Source organism: Rhinolophus hipposideros (assembly GCF_964194185.1).
Source record: "Rhinolophus hipposideros genome assembly, chromosome: 2".
Lineage (NCBI taxonomy): Eukaryota > Metazoa > Chordata > Mammalia > Chiroptera > Rhinolophidae > Rhinolophus > Rhinolophus hipposideros.
In genome coordinates, this window is record NC_138048.1 from 31628057 (window position 1) to 31650815 (window position 22759).

Here is a 22759-nt window from a genome sequence, read left to right on the forward strand (position 1 = left end):
TAGGTAAATTCTCAAGGCCTCATTTCTTAAACATAATTTCTGTGGTTAGGAATCTGGGAGTGGTTTGGGGAGTGGTTCTAGTTCAAGGCTGCTCATGAGACTAAGTCAAGATGTTGGTCAGTGCTACCATCATCTGCAGGCCTGACGTGGAGCTGGCGAATCTCCTTTCAAAATGGCTCCCTCACATGGCTGGCCAGTTGGTGCTGGCTGCTGGCCTTAGCGGATGTTTCCGGTGTCCTCATAACATGGTGGCTGTCTCCCACAGAGCGAATGTTCAACCATATTTGATTAGAACAATAGCAGTGTTGAATCATTCAACCAAATAGACCAAACTGAGTTTACATCACACCATTTAAATGAAGCAGGGTATTTAAAAATTTTCCTTTGATATTAACTATCATTCTTGACCGTGTCTGGGAGGGCTTCTGGGCATTGGGGGTGGTGGTCTTCTCAAACAATACGATTGCTTTAGCATATCATAGAAAACTTTGAATGTTTAGTTTGAGACAGTAGTCTTTCACTGACCATGTTTATCTGCATTAAGTTGTTCAGAGGCCATGATGTTGAGGTTTGTATGTTCATATACCAAGTGAAACAGGAAATAATTTTAGGGGGAAAATTAATTTTGTAAAAAAAAAAGATTGCCATGAATTTTGTCCATGAATTTATTTGAATGGCCATTTAAGGCTTTTATTATACCTAAAATATGTTAGTGGGAAGGAAAAAAATCCAAATAGATTGTATTGAGAAAGCCCAACATCTCCCTTGCAGCATCTTTTAAGTGATTTTGCTTTTTGATGAATTGCGATTACTGGAGCTTTTTATTTTCTGCAGCTACCTTAAGGCAGTTGTTTCCTTTTTATTTTTTTTTTTTAAGTTACTAAAGTCCAAAAATTGGGAGGGATAGGCAGCAAGAAGTTTTGGAGGCAATACAAGGAAATATTTACTTTGGAACCCTCCCACCAGTGTCTTTTACCACCTGTTAATATCGAATACCAAGTCAAGCTCATTGTCTCCCTCCCTTTTTCCCTTCTTCCCTTCTGGAGCCCTAGCATTCTGCGTCTGCTAAGTTCCCTGTGACCTGAAGCTGGCAAGCCTGTTCATTTGTCATACAGCTGCAAAGCAGAGCCTGATTGGGGATCCCGATATTGCTCTCCACCTCCAACTGGACCACACCTGTGGATTCTGTCCTGGCAATGCTGCCCTAGCCCTTTTTTCTTTGCATTTACTTTCCTCTTGCCCACTCCCTCTGCCCCAGGACCAGGTCAGTTCCCTCCTTGGTATTGCAGTGGCTTCTCATGGCCTCTGGGCCCCTCAGTGTCATCCTCTCTATGCTGCTCCCAGATTCATTTTGTCTGCCCCAGCCTTTCATGTTCAATGTTTATTAAACAAAAACCCAGTGTCTCAGCCTGCCACTGGAGGTGCTCCACCCAAAGGCACCAAGCTACCTTTTGCATTTAGTGTTACCATTTTCCCTTTGACTATCCTGAAAGGTACTGTATGCGTTTATCTGACTTCTTCATAGTTCTTTCCTCATGCTGTAAATGCTGTGGGCTGAAATCCCACCACCCCGTTAGTGCCTATCTCAAATGCCACCTCTTTCGAAAAGATTTTCCTGGTGACTTCTTCTGTTCTTCCACCAGACTTGTCTCTTTTTAGGACGTTCACTGAACTTTGTATCCCTCATGATATTTAATCATAGTGTTTCTTTTAGTATAGCATGACTGTACTTACCTTATCATTCCTACAAGATTATAATGTATTTGAAAGGACCGACATAATCATTCATCTTTTTCTCCTGTCAACTCCTAGCCATGGTTTTAGCAAGTAATAGGACTTCAATAAAAAATTGTGTAAATCCATTTTAAAAAGTATTTAAGATAGTAAAGAGCAAAATTCCGTGTTTCTCAGACACCAAGTAAACTTGCAGAATAAAGAAATTACATACATACAGACACATACATGTATGTATTTATCATTTTGCTAAGATGGCTTTGTTCCAGTATTGAAGACTACAAGGGTGTAGGGCACTGCTTTTTTATTCCTGGGCTGCGCTCCCCGACCCCCAAATTGAGTTGTTACCCCAATTATCTGAAGACAGAAAAATGGCCTCAAATTATATTCAGTTTAGGACACTGTAGAAAGGAACGTTGGCAAACATTTACTAAGTTAAGAGAGAAGTTGCTTTGAGGCGTTGGAGGAGATGGCCCTTAAGAACCTTCCAGAGACGCCAAAGTCGGGCTGGTGAAAATCTCCCCACGCCAGGGCAGGCGGAGGACTTCCTACTCCCCGGGAACCAGGCCGACCTGTTCCCCCGCTGCCTCCCCGCCTCCCTCTCAGCCCTAGAGCCCAGCCGCGCACCCACTCCCCGTGCTCCCGTGCCCCGCGGGGAGCGCGCCGAGGGCAGGGCCGGCCGGGCGTCTGTGCACGGCGGGGGGGCGGCCGGCCGGGGTGCAGGGCGGGGGGCAGGGTCCGGGAGGTGGGAGGCCGCGCTCGGCCGGGGTTTCCAGGTGAAAAGCAAGAAAACAACCGGTGGGTGTAGGCGGAGCCGGGCGGGCGGGGCGAGGGCGGAGGGCACATTGCCTCATCCTGTACATTTTACTGGAAACGGAACGCATCCGGAGGAGGGTCCGGGAGGTGGCCCCGATGCAGCCAATGGCCCGGCCGGGCGCGGGGGAGGCCGGCGGGGAGGCGGTCCCTTCTCCCCGCCCTTGGCCCCTACGGCCGGTTAAATAGGAGAGCCGCGCCCGTGCCCGCGCCGTCATCCCTTCGCTTGGCGTCCGTGCCCGCGGCAGCCACAGCCACAGCCGGGAGGCAGCCGCGCGCAACGAGCCGGGGGCGCGGGTGTCTGGGGGTCCCCGAGCGTCGCGCCCGGGAGCATGATCGTGGACAAGCTGCTGGACGACGGCCGCGGCGGAGACGGGCTGCGGGACGCGGCCGGCGACTGCGGCCTCATGACCAGCCCGCTCAACCTGGCCTACTTCTACGGCGCGTCCCCGCCCGCCGCGGCCCCGGGCGCCTGCGACGCCGGCTGCTCCGCGTCGGGGCCGTCGGCGCCCGGCTCGCCCGGCTCCGACTCCTCCGACTTCTCCTCCGCCTCGTCCGTGTCGTCCTGCGGGGCGGTGGAGTCCCGGCCGAGAGGCGGCGCTGGCGCGGAGCGGCTGCCAGGTACCCGCCGCGGCCCGGGAGGGGGAGTCCGGCCGCCCCGACGCGAATACCCCGGCCCGGAGTTAGGTGGCTGCTGCGCCTGCCTGGGCGGAGCACAGAATCACTAGCCATCAGTTAGGAGGCGGCTCCTGCAGGCCGTGCCCTGCGCTGCGCGTTTGACATAACTCGATGCCCTTTGGCATCCAGCCGGCCTCGTAGCTTGAAACACGGCTCGGAGCAGAGCTCTGACTTCTGTGGGGGCCATGAACCGTGTTAGATTTTCTCTCGTCTTTATTAAAAAGCAGCTTTACTAAGCTAATAATTCACATGCTATGGCGAGGTGTTGGGTCTGATGGAGGTGTACCTTTTTCTTGTGGCTTTTTTAGTGAAAGGGTTTGAGCACTGTGTGTAAGGGCGTGACTTATTTCTCCCTAAGTACTTGTGGAAATTTTCAGTAAAAGGACTTTTAAAGAAAGGAAACCGATATTATTGAGATGTAAGGTGAAGCTGGACTGAAAACGAACTCAGTTTATTATGCCTTTACTTTCTGCTGCTTGCGAGTTCCGAGTCTGCCCAGAATTTTTGCGGTCCTGTTTTTGTTCTGTGTGCTTAAGAATGGTTAAGCTTATCTAGCAGACAAACATAATGTTTCCTTTCTTCGGTTGAGAATTGGTTAGTTTCTTTTCTTAATGAACCGAGTTGCATAATTTGGGGGAAAACAGGATGCCGCTGTGGGTAGACTGAAGAACGTCTAGATAACGTCAAATGTTGGAGAATCTGTAATTAGCACGAGTTGAAGAATTTCTCTTTCAGGTGTTCCCCATTGCTACTCACTGCTGTTTTGGTTGTCTTTTATTATAGAAAGTGATTTTCCATTTTCTAAAGAAGTGATTTAAGCCACTTGGTTGTATAAGGTACTCCCTGTATGTCAAGGGAGCAAATGCAAAAAGTGTGTGTGTGTGTGTGTGTGTGTGTGTGTGTATTTATTTAGATCCTTTTCTCCTACCTTTGGCCTTTATCTGGCTGAAACTAGTTTGCTATTTTCTTGGTTTACCACACAGCCATAGGGGATTTCTGAAACTGAATTTTTCTCCTTGTGATGTTGAATCATACATTAACTGCTGTCATTCCACAGAAATGTTGTGTTAGGTTCTGGCAAGAGATCCCTAAACTTAAACATAAAACCAACTCGTTGTTTAATTTGCCTCATCGTTGAGTTATTTCTCTCATATATTGATGATATACATGTTCAAATTATGCACTGTTCTTGCCATCTTTCTTTTTTCCACTCTCCATGGAATGGCAGAATTATTTATTTCCTGACTTTTTGCATTTTCATTTTTTGTTCAGCTCATCCCAAGAGGTGGTGACATAGTAGTGGTCAGAAGTGGAATGCTGTCCTTATAATAGACTACATTTTAAAGTGTATTTTAAAGTTGAAATATGAAATGGGATTACACGTTTCCTTTTTACTTAGAAGGCCTCTTTGAGCAGTCCCCAAAACAGTCAGTGAGGGGAAATCCTGTGTGCGTGTGTGAAAGTGTGTTTAACCTCTGAATTTAACCAGCTTTCTTGGCATAGCTGATCTGAGTGAAATAAATAAGAAATCCAAAACATTGTTAATTGTTAGGATTTGGTACATTGAGATCTTTGGAGCAAGTTTGTTTTGTGCTTTCTTAGGTGAGTGGATTAATAGACTTTTAAATTTCTATGTGGACACAAAACCTTTGGTTTGAAAAGCTAAAAATTCATCATTTATCCATTGATCTTCCAAAGTTTTTCAAAAGTCAAGACTAGTTACAAATTTATGAGAGTCAAAGTGCAAAATCTGGGATCTTGATTCATGGATAGGCCTGAGAGAGAGAGACTTAATTAGGGTTTACCTATTGGCTCTGGGACCCCCTAAAGCACATTTTTATGAGCTTTAATTGTTTAGGGTGCCTGGTGGAGAGAGGTATCAGGCAATGTGGAACCTTCAGTAGGTCTCGGGACTGACAAGTAAATCATTGAACAGAGCGAGTTGGAAAGGCTTTGCAAGCTGGTGATTTAGGGACTTTATACGTTAGACGGCTATGCTTTTGAGGTTATTAAGATTTGTGTCTACGAGACATATTAATTGGAGTACCTTGTTTTCTTTTGAACAGTTGAACCCCATATGGGGGTTGGAAGGCAGCAAAGAGGACCCTTTCAAGGTGTTCGTGTGAAGAACTCAGTGAAAGAACTCTTGCTGCACATCCGAAGTCATAAACAGAAGTCTTCTGGTCAACCCGTGGATAATTTTAAGGTGGCATCTATTTTTCATTTTGGGTCGGATGGCAAGGGGATTAGTCTGTCCGGGTTATTATTCTCTGCTGACCGAGGTCCAGGAAGTCTTCTTTTGTAGACCACAAAGTCCAGAGGACAGAGAGTATATGTGTCTTGCCGTCTGCTGTATTCCTATCACTTAGTCCCCCCGTGCTAGGTACTTGGTAGGTGCACAAGAGAAATTTAATGAATGAATAAATGAAGGCAAATTGGGGGCAAGGAAATAAATGGGGTTCAGTTGAAATGGAATATTTTGATCAGAAAGGAAAAACTCAAATGGCCGTATTAATTTCATCTTGACCTGAATTGAACTAAGGTGAATGTGAAAATGAGGAAGTTGCAATATTGAATAAAAATTAAAGTTGAAAATAAATATTGCTAGAATACATCAAAGGTTTATGGTGGGCTGTAAAGAGTGGTAGAGATAAGTCTGTTTATTGAGGTATGTTAAGCAGGAACCTATTTAATATTGTACTAAATTGGAAACATTTTTTTCCTCGTAGACACAAGGTGTGAACAGAGAGCAATTCACAGGTAAGAGTTACTTCTATTCATGATATTATGGGGGCTTTGAGAGTAAAATACTGTAGCACGATTATGGGTAAAATTTGTAAAATAAAATGATTACCGATTCCATATTCCTATCTTGGGTATAGAATTGATGAACGCAGTATCATATAGTGGGAAAAGGAAAGGACCTGAGTCATCTGATGGGTCAGCTTGCAAAAGGCCAGCTTCCTTACAGACCCAGTTTTTGGTAAGTGTCTCACTATTTTCCTCTGAATACCTTTCGGAAATTATTCCTGGAATAATTTTGGAAGGGAATGTGCAACTCATTTTTTTTCCTTTTCAGACACCACCTCAAACACCAACGCCTGCAGAGAGCATGGAAGATGGTCACCACAATGAATCCAAACAGGACAGCAGTGCCGATCTGCTTCAGAACATTATCAACATCAAGAATGAATGCAACCCGGTTTCCCTGAATACTGTCCAAGTCAGCTGGATGAGCCCCGTGGTGGTCCCTCAGAGCTCTCCCCGAGAGCAGTGTCAGGACTTCCACGGAGGCCAGGTCTTCTCTCCACCTCAGAAATACCAGCCATTCCAAGTCAGCAGCTCCCCGCACATGTTGGATCAGGCTTCCATGTACCAGTATCCTCAGAACCAGAACATGCAGCAGCAGCAGCCGCAGCACTACACCCACAACCCAACTCTGGAATACAACCCTTATTCCAGAACTTCCCAGTCCCCCAACTATGAACCAAACCTCTTTGATAGTCAAGAACCACAGTTCTGCCCAAATCAAAGTTTTGCATCCCTTCTAAGTAGTCATGGGGAATGTGAGAATGTTGCTGCTCCCGTTCAGACTTCCCCCAGTGTTCAGCAACAAAATGATGCCCACCTGCAAAACTTCAGCGTGATGTCACATAGTGCCAGTGAGGCCATGCTCGGGCACGAGGCAGGCTCTGTCCCTTTAAGCACTTCACTGCCATTCCAGAACATCATCGGAAATCCAATGAACACCACACAGTTAGGGAAGTCATTTTTTCAGTGGCAAGTAGAGCAGGAGGAAAGCAAGTTGGCAAATATCTGCCAGGACCAGTTCCTTTCAAAGGATGCAGATGGTGACACGTGAGTCTCCCTTTATTTCATGTACGTTATTTGGTAAAGCATACTTGTTGCATGTAGTGGGCACAGAATCCCTCTTGGGTATACCAGTTAGACCTTAGTAGGTGCTTGGCTACAAAGATGACTAGTGTAGGTATAACTGCTGTTCAGTGATAGCTAATATTTCAAGAAAGACCTTTCCTCCTTTTATTTTTCTGGCTGAATAAATCACCTGCTCTAAATTAATAAAACTGTGTCTTCTTTGAGTAATTGGTTTCGAAAGACCAGCATAGACTGTATCTGTAGGAAAAAAACCAGATCATGGTTTGTTGGTCATTGTCAGCTGTGAGTTGATTTGTAGATTGAATACTTATCTGTCCTGACATTGTTGTGGCCTTGGGCAAGTTATTTAACTTCTCTGTGTCTCAGTTTCTTGATGTGTAAAACAATAATACCTCCCTCTAAGGTTTTTACAAATATTAAAATTAATAGGTTTAAAGTGATCAGTGTGGTGCTTGGCATTCTTATTTCTGGCAGCCTGACTCATCCTGTGGCGACTCGGATGGACTATCTCTGTAATGTTTCATTTGAGTGTACCACCGTATCAAGGAAGGTGCTAAAAGAAGAAATTTTTTTTTTTTTTAAAAGATGAACTTAAAAGCGAAAGAGAAGTAATTCACATCTATTCCTTTCCTTGTTTCCCAGGTTCCTCCATATTGCTGTTGCCCAAGGGAGAAGGGCACTTTCCTATGTCCTTGCAAGGAAGATGAATGCACTTCACATGCTGGATATTAAAGAGCATAATGGGCAGGTGAGGCCCTTGACCCACTGAAATGGCAAAGATGGTGAAGAGAATGACAGCAGTCTCGTATTTATGTGTAGATAGTTCCAGAGCTCAAGACCGAAGCGAGTTTAGTTAATATTAACTTGGAGATGTTGATTCTTTGCCACCATCAGCCTTGAAGTTATTAACGTTGACTTCATAGTTCTTGGACCAAAGACTAACTGGGTATAATAAAGCTGCACCCTCAGTTTATTTTAGTTTCCTCGTCTTATTGCTTATTAATAGGATTTACTTTTTTCTATGTGGGTTTTCCCCTCAGTCTTTGTTTAGGTTCGTATTCCTTGTTATGATAGTGTTAAATGTTTTAAAAACGTTTTGTTTTTGTTTTTTTCTGAATGTGCAGAGTGCCTTTCAGGTGGCAGTGGCTGCCAATCAGCATCTCATTGTGCAGGATCTGGTGAACCTTGGGGCCCAGGTGAACACCACCGACTGCTGGGGGAGAACCCCTCTGCACGTCTGTGCTGAGAAGGGCCACTCGCAGGTGCTGCAGGTAAGAGGAGTGAGCCAGGCTTCCATTATCACAGGGCCGAAGCCGTTGGGCTGGGGTGTTAGAGGTTGGCTGTGGGTTGTCTGTTGCAGTAATCGCTTTTGAGTTGACTTAGTCAGTTCTTGGAATAGTAATAGATAAGTATATGTGAAGCTGGTCTTATGCTAACAGATACCTCTTTTTAAATTTTGCAGGCAATTCAGAAGGGTGCGGCAATGAGCAATCAGTTTGTGGATCTTGAAGCCACTAACTATGACGGTAAGCATGTGACACGGGCGAGAAGCCGTTTATAGACAAGGGCCTATTCAGTTTCATACTGGGTGGGGGGGGGAGGTGATTCAAGCTAACACGTTCTATAGGTGCAGTTAGCACTAAGACCCAGTGGGCGGATTATTCAGATCGCCTCACTGGTTCCTGGGGAGCCCGTCTGTAGGGCATGTGAGAGGCCATCCTCACGGTTTGTAATGCCAGAACAACTGAAAGACGTGGTGGGATGCTTGACCAGTGCTTTATGACACATTTTCTAGGCCTGACTCCTCTACACTGTGCGGTTGTGGCCCATAATGCTGTAGTGCACGAGCTCCAGCGAAACCAACAGCCTCACTCACCTGAAGTTCAGGAACTTTTACTGAAGAACAAGAGTCTGGTTGACACCATTAAGTGTCTGATTCAAATGGGAGCAGCAGTGGAAGCCAAGGTAAATTCACAGAAGAATTTGGAGTTGGGATCAGGGACATAAAGTGGTTACTGCAAAACACCTATTCCCAAGAAGAGATTAACTCTTTTTTCCCCTCTTTTTAAATTAATGGAGTGAGTAGTAATGTAGGGATAGTTAAGAAGCTTAAATTTTCAAAGGTCCTCTTATCTGCTTTTCTTGATTTGCTTTTAATCTTTGGATTATTATACAAAAGATCGTTTAGCTGTGAAATAATCTTTGTTTGAAAGGGAAAAATGCTTGAAATTGATACTATCAGTTTGGCTACCATTTCCATATACTGATAATCAAGATAGTGCTTTTTGTAAGGGTTCATCGCTGTGGGATCTAGATTTAACCGTTTTTTGTTTGTTTGTTTTTTAATCTGGAAACTATTTTGTTCTCTTCAAAGTTCAGGTTTATTTATGAGTATCAACTGTGTACAAAGCAGTGAGTTAGGGGCTCTGGGAGGAAAAATGCCTAAATCATAAGCTTCTTGGGTCCTTAGGCAGCTTACTGTCTCATAGAAAGATGAGAGACGTAACTAATTATAAGTCTGTAGGGTGGCTACCAGTCTGGAAACACAGGCGAGGAAACACAATAATACAAGTTTTATTGTATTGTATTACAATACATGATAAAACAGTATCGTCTATGTTTCTACATTTTATGGCCACGCGGTTTGCAATGGTAGACTGATAAGAGGCATATAGGGAAATTAATAGGTAATTTAAGAGGAACAAGAGATTCTATCTAGTCCGTGCTTAAGGAAGGCTTTGTGGAGAAGGGTGCATTCAAAGTGAGTCCGCCAGAGTGAGTCAGACATTTGAGAGACTGGGAGAAAAGCACATTAAGCGTGGTGTCTGGATGTTCATGCTTTTCTTCCCCTTTGCTTTTGACAAGGATCGTAAAAGTGGCCGCACAGCTCTGCATTTGGCAGCTGAGGAAGCAAATCTGGAACTCATTCGTCTCTTTTTGGAGCTGCCCAGTTGCCTGTCTTTTGTGAATGCAAAGGTACTTTTAGAAAGCTTCGATAGCTGCACAAGAGTCAGACTGACTGTAAGCTTTCTTCAAGCTTTTGAGCTACTTTCATGCAAGTCCCCCTTCCTGACGGGTGTCATTTCATCTCTCTGTCTTCAGGCTTACAATGGAAACACTGCCTTGCATGTTGCTGCCAGCCTGCAGTATCGGGTGACACAGCTGGATGCAGTCCGTCTGTTGATGAGGAAGGGAGCCGACCCAAGTACTCGGAACTTGGAGAACGAACAGCCGGTGCATTTGGTTCCCGATGGCCCTGTGGGAGAGCAGGTGAGGGTTATAGAAGGGACAGGAAATACTTTCAGGCACTTGGTCTGAATCATAAAGGGAGCTGAGGTTGTGCAGGGTGGAGGCCAGCTGGTGGTCTTACAGCAGGTTCTGTCAGTGTTTGTCTGTCAGGATTAAATGAGTCAGTGTCTGTAGAGCATTCAGGACACTCCCCGGCTAGTGAGTGCTCAGTAAATATCCTCTGTCACAATTACTCCTGTGTACTAACTGTTACTAAATAAGAGACGAGAGGGTTGTTGATGCAGTTTAGAACCCAGAACTGTTTTATACTTGAAACAAAATTATGCTTTACTTATCAGATGGTGATATATTATCTGTGAGGGGTTGAATAATTTCACGTGACTGAACTTTTGCTAACGAGAACTGACTTTTAAGAGTTTAAGATATTTTTGATGGAAATCTTTCCCTGGGGGAAATGAGGGTGATTGTGGCTATGGGTTAGGTCATTATGTAACTTTGATAATCACAAAATAAAGCATATGGACTGCAGTTTAGCCATTTCTTTGATTCACAGCCCTCATTATGACCATAATGTCATAGGAACCCATGTTTGTAGAGCTCTTTTTAACTTTAAATGACACTCTTGATAACGTGTGAAGTTTTCATGTATATTATACCTCATAATATGAAAACTTTGCAGTATAAGGGTTGCAGCTGAGGAAGTGGAGATTCACAGAGGTTCCAGGGACAGAACCACCATGACATAGTAAACGGCAGTCCTCACTAAGCCCAGCGTTTGCTTCTACTTCAGGTGTGCGGTGCGCAGTCATGTAGTGACATTCTCACGGAGAGCCATTTGACTCCTCACTCAGTGTTCTCAGATTGCTCCTTTCTTTCTGCGTCTGTGTGTGTGTGGAGAGGGTCTTGTCCTTTGTTCTATTGTCAGACCATGGTCATGGTATCTTCTAGCAGCTATCAGTTGCATCCCCTACCCAAATCTTCTTGCTTCTAGTTTGTTTCTTTTAATCTGCTATGGGCTGAGAGATAATAAAATTTGTTAGATGGGAGTATAAAATCAATCATTAGGCTCAGAAGGAGTCTAGGGGCTTTCCTGAGATTCATAAAGTTATGTGCAGATGCTTTAATTTTTAGATATCAAGATAGCTCTTTTGACTTGAAGGGTATTAAGGATCTGTTTGTTTGTATGTAAGGTGTTCTGGGTTCTTGTTGAAGGTGACTTCAGGCTAGGTGAGATACTTCTATAGTCCTATATCATAATTATTGCCTTGTAGTCAATGTTCTCACAAATAGCAAGAGTAAAGATTAGGAAAAGGAATATAGGTCTTATTTAAGCGGTTGGAGATTTTCAATTTTAGATAATGGTAATAGAGGTGCTCTTCTATTCAAGATTATTGTAGGAGGTCTGTAATAAATTTTGAAAGGACTTATACCATGTTTCCCCGAAAATAAGACCTAACTGGAAAATAAGCCCTAGCATGATTTTTTCAGGATGACATCCCCTGGACATAATGTGTCTTTTGGAGCAAAAATTAATATAAGACCTGGTCTTATTTTCGGGGAAACACAGTAGTATATTTTTAAAGTCACCTTAAAATCTTGACATGTTGCATATTTCTTCTTATACTTACAAACTGATAGGAGTGGTGTAGAGTATGTAAGAAAGGAATGAAACTGAAGGAAATATGGTACTTTGATCGTTAAAAAAACCCTCACAAATCCTATTCATTTCCATTTCAGATCCGACGCATCCTGAAGGGGAAGTCCATTCAGCAGAGAGCTCCACCGTATTAGCTCCATTGACTTGGAGCCTGGGCAACACTCACTGTCAGTTAGGCAGTCCCAATGTATATGTACATAGACCATTTGCTCTGTATTGGCAAATGTCAGTTGTTTCTATGAAACAAGTTTATTTAGTTCACTATTATATAGTGGGTTATATTAAAAAGAAAAAGAATATCTAATTTCTCTTGGCAGATTTTAGTATTTCATACCCAGGTATCTGGGATCTAGACATCTGAATTTAATCTGAATGATAAAATGGACTTTAATTAACAGTAGCTTTTGGTAAACATTTTTAAAAGAAAAATGAAAGCATTTGGAAGGAAAAGAGTAAATCTAGATGTAGTGTTGAGGCTTCATTTGGCCTGATGGCAGTACCTGATTGTTATTATTGGTGTTGCAGTCTCTAGTCATTGGACTAGATAAAGGTACCATGGTTAAAATTTGATTTTTCAGACTGTATAGAATTATCATTTTTGTCTTTTAAAATATTTGTATATATTTGGTCATTAACATGGCCACATTTGACATGTGTAAATCAATAAAATAGAAAAGAACAAGTGAATTGTTACTATTTTAAAAAATTGTACACATTCAAGGGAGCTGTGTTATCACCTAACTACCATCACCATAGATAGAGCAAATGGAGAGTTGTTCCCTTGGTGGCTGACTGAGCTCTACTTGAATTGTAAATATGCTTTTCTCATGCATTGAGATGAGACACATTATTTGTAGGAAATTGCATGTTCTTAAAGAGAACACCTCTTTATTGCTCACTTTATAGGATTTATAATTTACTTGCTCTTTTGGGAATTTCGTTATACTTTTATAGGAACAACAAAAAGTCAATATTGAAACATGTCTTACTGGTTTTCTATTGTCAAATAATGATAATATACCATGATGTTCTATATTACCATTCAGAAAAAAATACTTTTTTTTTTTTTAGTAATCTTAATTCTATTAATAATATTTTGCTTACCTCTGGCATACCCCGAGGAACGTATTTGGAGTTGATTGCACTAATTCATTGTAATAAATTTGATTCATTAAAAACTTTTTTTTTTTTGAGAAGTCTCACAAGCAGCTGACTAATCATCTTTATAGCTTAAATTCTTTTAAAAAAGATAACCTTTGAATTGATCACATTGTTTGATCCAGTATGTCTTGTGGACAAAAGTTAGTTATAGTTATTTGGTATCTGTAAATATGGCTATGATATGAACCAGTTCATTCACACTCATGGAAAAACTCATGCATGGTTTTAAATAAACATTAATTCAATAATACTATTCGTTTTAAGGATGTGCATTTTCTTTTCCTACTCCCTTGTTTATATTTCCCTGGGTTGAAAAAAGTACTATTCATTACTAATCTAAATACCTTTACATTAGCTAATATATTTTAATTTGAATTTCTTGGAAAAGATGTTTCCTGAAGGTTCATAACATCAAAAAACTCTTTGCCGAGTTCACAGAGGCTTATTAGGTTCAGAAAATTTGGAAGTTTAATAGATATTGTTGGTCATTTAGAAGATTATATCATTTAGAAGACTTAGCTAAAAAAGCTAAGTCTCTGTTTATGACTTTATCAGACTTTGTTTTGTGGGCGCAGTAAACAGGAAAAACAATTTGGAGATTACCAGGATCATCCTGAGAGATGTAAACCTGGAAATAGCAGTAAATGAGATCTTTCCCTCTCCCCACATACCATTCTGATATTACTGTAAGAACAAATATATTAACATCTCTGTCAGCATCAGTCAATTACTGCATATTTTAGTTCTTACTAGTTCTTTTGAGAATCTTGTAAATCCTTTCCCTGGAAAAAGGTACCTATGCACATAGACACAAATGCTGTATACAGTATCAGGGGCGTCATAGCCACCAGCAGGTTAAGAATCTACTGTAGTTCCATTTCTGTACATCAAATGTAATTTTTCATCTTTAATGTAAATACAATCTTACGAGTAATTTGTGTTGCAGATGTAACCTGATAACCAGAACAGTAGAGATGATATGCCCCCATTGAACATATACAGTGAGCTTTTCCCCAAGTGAGCTGATGTTCTCTCTTAACCTAAGTTCTCTCATAATTAACTGAACCAGTGCTTAGCAAACATGATTTTGTATCTGAGCAAAGCTGCATGATAGATAATATGAGGCAATCAAAGGTAAAAACCATATTTCTTATCCTTAAGACACATATGTGGGAGACATGCCATGTACTTTATTACTACCACAAAAAAGGAAGAAAGAGATTCAGAAGAAGAACTTATATCTGAACGGGGGAAAACATCAAGGCAGAGCATTTGAGCTGTACCTTCAGAAGAGTTAGTTTGGATGTTCATAGAGGGGAAGGAGAGGGAGGTGAAAGACAGAAACAATATGACATGAACCAAGGCGATAAGATTTTGTGAGGAACCACAGGTGATTCAGTATAGTTTGTTTAGCATCTGATGGCCAGTAAGTTGCATCCTGTGTTCTACCTCTGACTGGTAAGAGTCTCATGAGTATAACATGCTGAGAAAGATCCTCAAGCAGTGTAGGGGCTTGGCAGGAGAGGGTGCTGTGACTGATGAGTGATATCTCCCACAGGGGTATGGAGTGGCACTTGATGGAACATTTTTTAAAGAATGAGCCCCACAGAAGCCAAGACTGCATCCATGGCTGCGACCTCAGTGCCTAGCACAGCCCCTGGCACATAGTAGGAGCTCATAAATATTGGTTAAATGAATGAATGAATGTATGCCAATTCCGGTTGCGGTCACTGGTTCTGGGGCCAATGTTCCAAGCCAGAGTTATATTAAGTACTAATGAACTAATGACCATCATAGTTCTGAACTGAGCCATATAATTTAACAGTGACATCAATGATATTTTAATGAGATTGGGCACAGTTGCACTCTTAAAAAATCAGGCAGTCCCTTTTTGCAAAGTACTGACACTAGTACTGTAGTTTGGTATTTCACTAAGGAAGCCCCTGAAGTGGCAGCTTTATTTGATAACATTTAATATGCTTTCTATATTTTTACTTAATCAAGAGTGGAGAATTTCCACAAACGCGTCTAACATTTAATAAACGTCAACTTCTTAAAGTTGGTACTACTGACTTCCATTTCTGATAACATCAGTTCTGTACTGAACATGACCTCAGAGAGAAATCAGTTCAGCCGCTGGCTAAGTTCTCAATGGTCCCTCTGAGAACAGGCCTGCGTACAAGGGTTTAGTTTAGTTATAACCAGACTGCTGGGTTTTTGCTTTTATTGCTAGTGCCCTGGATTTGTCCTTGAGTGGAGGGAGGCACCATCTTATTAATGATCAGAGGCCCTGCACCTAGCACATATTCAGTAAATACTTACTAAACCATATTAAATTTTATGGCTCCCTTTTATGTTTATATTTTCTCAGTATATACTTCAATGTATAAATGTTTTAACATGGGATTTATGATTTAATCCAAAAACACTTTTATCCTTTAGCTATACACCCACTAAGTCTGATTTCACTTGATTTTCTCAGTCCCCTCACTCCACCTTTGGAGTCTGTATAGACCAAGACACATTGTGTGGATGGTGCATTTCCAGGAGGAATAAGGGTGGAGATTGTTCTCAAAGTGTGTCTAGCTTTCTTATGTTTATTTTTGTCCTCCAACCCCACGCTCACTGTGCCCTCCCCCGCACCATTTCACTTGCCTGTCAGCCCAAGTGGGTTTTGGAATGAGAGCAGCCAGTGTGCCCAGCTGCTGAATGCCCTAGGTTGAAGGTTTCATTCTTTGGTGGATATCAGCATCTTTTATGAAGGTTATTAAATGTTCAAATGCCGTGGCTCCACCCTGAATCAGAATTTCCAGGGTTTTCAGGGCTCCAGGCATGATATGTGAAGATGATTCTAGTGTACAATTTTAGTCCAAATTAGGAAATGCAGTCTTTGGAGGGTTGCTGGAATTTCCATGTGGAGGATGTAGCAAACTGATGAATGCCTACTATGTTCCAGACATGTTGGATTCTGTGTTATGGACCTAGCTTTGAAGGAGAGAGCAAGAGTCACCTAATGGGTTTTTTTTCTTTTTTTCTTTCAGAAACCCCTTTTCTAAGGTTATTCTGGTTTTTAATCCTCAGGTGTATTAGTTTCCTGTGTAACAAATTACCACAAACTTGGTGGCTTAAAACAAGAGAAATTTATTTTTTCACAGTACTGAAGGCCAGAATGCTGAAATCAAGGTGTTGGCAGGACCATGCTCATCTGAAGGCTCTAGGAGAGAGTCCTTCCTTGCCTACTTCAGTTTCTGGCAACTCCATGCGTTCCTGGGCTTGTGGCAGCATAACTCCAGTCTCTGTCTCCATCTTTACATGGCCTTCTCCTTTTCTCCCGTGACTCGCCTGTATGTCTCTTATAAGGATGCTTGTCATTGGATTTAAGTCCCACCCAGATAATCCAGCATGACCTCATCTAGAGATTCTTAATTATGTGTCCAAAGACCCTTTTTCCAAATGAGGTAATGTTCACAGGTTTTTAGGATTAGGATGTGGACATATCTTTTCGGGGCCCACTGTTTAGCCCACTACACCAGAGGCTTCATAATCTTTTCTACTATCAGTGTTTCTCTTACAAAGTGATTATGATGAATACTTCCTTTTTAGCAATCTTGTCGTCTGTCTTCAGACTCTATGAACATCTTTTATACATAATTATTCATTTAATGTATGATATATCATCTACATTTCATTTATTAGCTGTATTATTTATTAGCTATGTTTGGTATTGACCAGGAGATTCATTTAGCGTTGAAAAAACTTTAGTAGAAACAATCAAATAATTAGTGAGCTGTAATTTAAAAATTATTGTAACGATTGAAAGAGATTTAATTCTTTGAAATGTACAACAAATCTTTGATTATCATTCTCTGGTACATATAAGAATAAACCTGTTACTTCTTTGATTTTCATTCTCTGGTACACATAAGATTAAACCTCTTACTCTTCACCTTGGATCACATTACCTAGGGTTGCCCATATTGGAAGCAACATGATCACAGATGAAATGGCTGCAGTTTATACCATCTGACCTGGTAACGATAAACCAGAGTAGGCACTTAGGAATCCGCAGACATTTGAAAGTGAAGGGTCAACTCAAGGAAATCCATGGTTTCAGACAATAGATATTGATCCATTTTTCAAAACTCCGCTGAAATATATTGTGTTAGGTCTAGGTATTATTGTTTAAGTGACAGGATTCTGGCTATTAATCTGAAAATAAAGATTTTAGTAGCTCTGCAGACTTGGTAATTGGATCCAGCATGTGTTTCCTGTTAGAACAGCTTAGCACCTTTGGGCTTGACAATAGGGACACATTTCAGGTTGCGAAATAATACTAAATTCCTTAGCTTAATTGATTTGGAGCTTAAATTTGAAATCACTGTTTATTTTCTCAACTTGTGGTATCTTAATCCACGTGGCCGTTTCTCTGTATTTGCTGCCAAATGTCTGTCAGGCAGAACTTTAGTTTCAGATACCTGGACAAGAGTTTGGGGTATCTGCAGACTGGCTCTCATAGAAGTCTCAGGTCCTGACTGCTCTGAAAGTGAACTGCTCTCTGTAGGCGCTCCAGGTTTCTTAGTTGACTCAGTGGGAGCCTGCTCACCGAGATCCTGTCTTTCTGAATTGGTTCCAAATGTTTTTTACATTCAATATCATTTTCATTCACCTTTAAAAAGCCTGTCTCTCTCTTTTTGCTCCCAAGAGGTATTCCTTCTAGAATTACATTAAAATTTTCAAAATATTCCCCTTCTTAGGCTCTTGCATATATGGAAATAAGAATTGTTCATCTTCAGGATAGCAATTTTGTCTATCTTAAGAAAATTTATTGTATCTCAAGGAAATTTAAAATATATCACATGGGAAAAGAAATAAACATTTGGACATTTTGGGTGCTTCTACTGAAGAATTCTGGAAAATTTTTTCAAAAGGTAAATTCCTGGATTCAAATTGTAGAAAAATTTAAAAATAAGAATATTGTATGTCAACTATAACTGTGTATATATATATATATATATATATGTATATATATATATATATATATATACACATATATATATATGGTCATGGAATGTGGAGTACAGCACAAGGAAGATAGTGGTATTGTAACAGCTATGTAAGATGTCAGATGGGTAGTCCTTGGGGTGGGGGGTTATCACTTTGTGAGGGGTATAAATCTCTAATTATTACATTGCTTTGTACACCTGAAACTAATTAAAAAATCTAATTAAAAAAATAAACAACATCAATGTTTCTTTATAAAGTAAATAAGTGACACACCTCTAGGGCCCCATAAAATGATTTTTTTTTTGTATAGACCAGATAAGGCTATATTTTAATAGGCAGATTTTTCCAAACAGACTCTCTAAATTTGATGAAAATCTGTCCAGTATTTTCATGAGGTATACTAGGCAGAGAAAGAGATCTACAGGCAGAAATTTAACTTATACATATTATTAATTTCCATACACACCACAATCATACAGAGCAATGAAGTACTTCTTTTAAAATTCGGGAATATATAGACAATAGATAGTTTCCTTTTTTATAATATTAATCTATTCATGACAAATGAGTCAGATTTCCTTCTTCCTTCAGCTGAAGTTGCTATCTCAAATCTATTGTTAAGGTCAAAATGTCTGTTGAATTAGACTTTTTTTTTTCTTCTATTTTCCCTGCCACCACTCATGTCCAGGTTTTCATGACTTCACTCCTGGATTACTACAATAGACTTAAAAACAACAACAACAACCATTTTTTCATGTTATATTTAAACACAGAACAGAAGTAGGGAGAGTAGTATATTGAACCACCATGTACCTATCATGAAGCTTCATCAGTTATAAACGTTTTGCCATTCTTGTTTCTTTCCCCCTCATTTTTTTCTGGAATATGTTAAAGCTCATCCCACTCATCACAGAATGTCTGTATGTATCTCTAATAGATAAACAATTTCTTCCCATTGCTATCTAATTATTTTTCCTCTAATCTTCTCATCTTTCTCACCAAGCCAACAATTTCCAACCATTTGACACACTCTTACAGAAACCTAAAAAGGTTTTCAAAGTCTCAATATTGCTTATTGAGTCAAATCCAAACTCTTGTCGTTTAGGAAGCCATCTTTACTTTAGCTTCCCCCGTCATCTAACCTTATCTTCCATTATTCCCCAATGGGTTCTCAGGTGGATCTCCTCACTGTTCAGCCAAGGCCCGTTTATTCCTGTCTCTTAATCATGCTCTTGCCTACCCAAATTCTGTGCCTCTCACAAAGCCCTGCTTGTGTGCCACTTCCTCTTTCCTGAATTCTTGGGATTTAAACACAAGTCCTCTGAATTTAAATCTGGTATTTTCTGTGGTATCTCAGTCTTAATAATTGTAATCTTGAAAGCAGGCTCTGAATCACCTACTGGCAGTATTTGTTTTTAAAGGCAACTTTAGACTGTTTGGGTGAATGGCACCTTTAGGGATACAAAGAATGTCTGGGGTGCTGGACAGAAACTAGCATCCATGTGGTAAACAGAATTCTAAGACAGCCCCATGTGTTACTCTTGTGATTATGTTATGTTACATGGTGTCATGCAGGAGATCCTGCTCGCTGCGCCATGTGTCGTGAGGGGCGGACTGTGGGGTCTCAGCTCCCGCTCCCCACATAAGAACGCAGGATGTGGCTAGGCCAAAAAGGAACATCCACGGAGCCATAGGAAGGGGAATCACACCACTATAGTCTCACTGGAGGCTGGATTCACATGACGTGCGACCTGCCCTCCGCTTTTCTGCCAGCCGACCAACTCCACTCGACTCTACTCAACAACTAGCGCAGCCGTGGCAGTTATATCAGTAGCTAATGGCTAACCGGCTACAGCTGACGGCCAACTAGTCACAGCTGATGGCCATCTACTACCTGAGCCAGCACTCCTCCACGTGAGTCCGAGAGCCTGGAAACTGCTCTCCGGGCCTTTGTCCCCACACATGGCAAAAGTGATTTTTCAGAAGTAATTAAAGTTACTAATCAGTTTACCTTACTATCCAGGTGCACCTGATCTAATCACACGAGGCCTTTAAAAGCAGAGAGTTTTTCTCTGACTGGTCATAGAAGCGGAAGTCAGAGAGATTCTAAGCCTGAGAAGGATTCAATCCGTAATTACTTTCTTTAAAGATGAAGGAAGGGGCCAATGAGCCTAAAAATGCAGGTAGTTTCTAGATAGCCAGAAAGAAAATGGGATCTCAGTCCTGTATGCCCAAAGAACTGAATTCTGCTAACAAGCTGAGTAAGCTTAGAAGGAGATTCTTCCCCACAGCCTTCAGATAAGATCCCAGCCCAGCTGATACCTTGACTTGGACCTTGTGACACTCTATGCAGAGCATACAGGTAAGCCCACTGGACTTTTGGCCTGCCAAACTGTGAGAAACCAAACTAGCGGTGTTTTAAGCTGCTAAATATGTGGCAATTTGTTATGCAGCAATAGAAAACTAATACAATATGTAACACAGGGTTTGAGCTTATAGTAGAATTCTGTGTGTTTCCTGCTATTCTTTTCCTTTTTAGTTTTATTGTAATATAATTGACATACTGCACTGTATAAGTGTAAAGTGTGCATAAAGCATTATGACTTCACATACATATTGTGAGGACAGAGTCCCAGAGAGCAGTTTCCAGGCTCTCGGCCTCACATGGAAAGATGCTGGCTCGGTTATTACATGGCCGTCAGCTGTGGCTGGGTGGCCATCCTCTGTTACCGGTTAGCCATTAGCCACTGATATAACTGCCGTGGTTACATTGTGGGGTTGGTTGGTTGGCAGACAATCTGATGGCGGATTGCGGATCGTGTGACTCCTGCTTCCTGTGTCTACCCAGCCGCCAGCGAGACTATAGTGGTATGACTCCCGCATCTATGCCTCCATGGGTGCTCCTTTTTGGCCTCACCATATCCCGCGTTCTTGTGCGGGGAGCAGGACCAGGGTCCCCGCATGACACATATATTGCAAAATGTCACCACAGTAAGTTTAGTTAACATCCATGACCTCATCTAGTTACAAAAAAAATTTTTTTTAGTTGTGATAAAAATTTTTAGGATCTACTATCTTAGCAACTTTCAAATATACCATACAGTCATGCTAACTATAGTCATCATGTTCTACATTACATCTCAGTACTTACTTATTTTATAACTGAAAGTTTGTACCTTTTGACCACCTTCCTCCAATTCCCCCACCTCCCAGCCCCCATCTTTGTAACCACAAATCAGTTCTCTTTCTCTATGAGTTTTTTTTTTTTAAGTTTCTACACATAAACGTGGAATGTTTCACAAATTTGTGTGTCATCCTTGCCCAGGGGCTGTACTAATCTCGGTATCATTCCAATTTTAGCCTATGTGCTGCCAGAGTAAGCCCCCTGCTATTCTTATTAAGAATCCCAATCAGTAAGGGAGGTTTTCCAGGAAATGGGAACACGTGGCTCAGCACACGTGGTGATTGCACAGGCTACCAGTGCCTTTTGTTTATGTTGTCTTGCTCTTGTCTATCAGTTTTCCACAACAGATAGGGAAATTTCAGGGAAAGGAAAGTCTAGCTTCCCTATTGCCTGTTTTCAAAAAGTTTATAAGATGGTCCTTGAGCAGGGGGAGGTTATTAGTTCAGTTTATCTGAACCAGCAGTAGTATTGTTTCCCTATGCAGTCAGACTTGAACCATTTAGTTCTGCTATGAAACTGGGTCAGGTTTTGCAGGCAGTGTACCCCTAAGCTCTGCAGCAGCTAAGATTTCGGATGGTAGAACTCATTTATAAAATCAGTATAGACATTCACTCCCTTTAGGAATCAATCTACAAATAGTTACTGAGGACACTTAGGAAGATGAGAACTAAAGTTACAGTATCTTCTGCAGCCTAGAATTAAACACATGATGGACAGGAATTTTATTAGTTTAACGGGCATCTATTTCTCCAGTCACGCACATGTAACAAAAACAACTGGTTAGACGTTAATTTGGAGTGCTTGTGTGTGATTCATAAAGAACTTGTTCTTTATAAAATTTACTGTTGAATGACTCATTATAGGATGGTAAAGAAGGTAAGACTTCTAATTTAAAGAGTGAGGCATGTATACTTTTGAAAATCAACTTTGTGAGGTATAATTAATATACAATAAAATGCATAACTTTTCAATGTATAGTTCAATAAAATGTATTCATCCATGTAACCATTACCACAATCAAGATATAGCACATCCTCATTATAGCAGAAAGTTTCCTCATACATACCCTTTTGTAGTCAACCCATCCTTTCTCCCATGGCTCTGGGCAACCATTTATTTGATTTTTGTCACTACATATTAGTTTTACCTCTTTAGCACTTCATATGAATAGAATATTACACTATGTACTTTTTGTGTTGAGCGTCTTTCACTCAGCATAATGTTTTTGAGATTCATCCACATTGTTGCACTTATTAATTTATATTTTTTATTGCTGAGTAGTATTTTATTATGTTAATAACATAATTCGCTAGCCATTGGTAGACATTTGGGTTGTTCCAGTTTTTGGCTATTGTGAATAAAGTTGCTATGAATAGTCTTTA

At 41.1% G+C, this 22759-nt stretch overlaps 1 protein-coding gene across 1 annotated transcript; it reads left to right on the plus strand.

The window, feature by feature from the left end:
- The first annotated feature begins 2763 nt into the window (after positions 1–2763).
- NFKBIZ (NFKB inhibitor zeta) lies at positions 2764–13441 on the plus strand. Its single transcript, XM_081078554.1, has 12 exons — positions 2764–3168; positions 5292–5431; positions 5955–5985; positions 6108–6208; positions 6305–7083; positions 7765–7870; positions 8247–8393; positions 8585–8648; positions 8918–9087; positions 9988–10098; positions 10225–10392; positions 12109–13441. Exons 1-12 carry the CDS (start codon positions 2880–2882, stop codon positions 12160–12162), a joined length of 2160 nt encoding a protein of 719 aa, XP_080934680.1. The 5' UTR covers positions 2764–2879; the 3' UTR covers positions 12163–13441.
- Positions 13442–22759: the final 9318 nt, after the last annotated feature.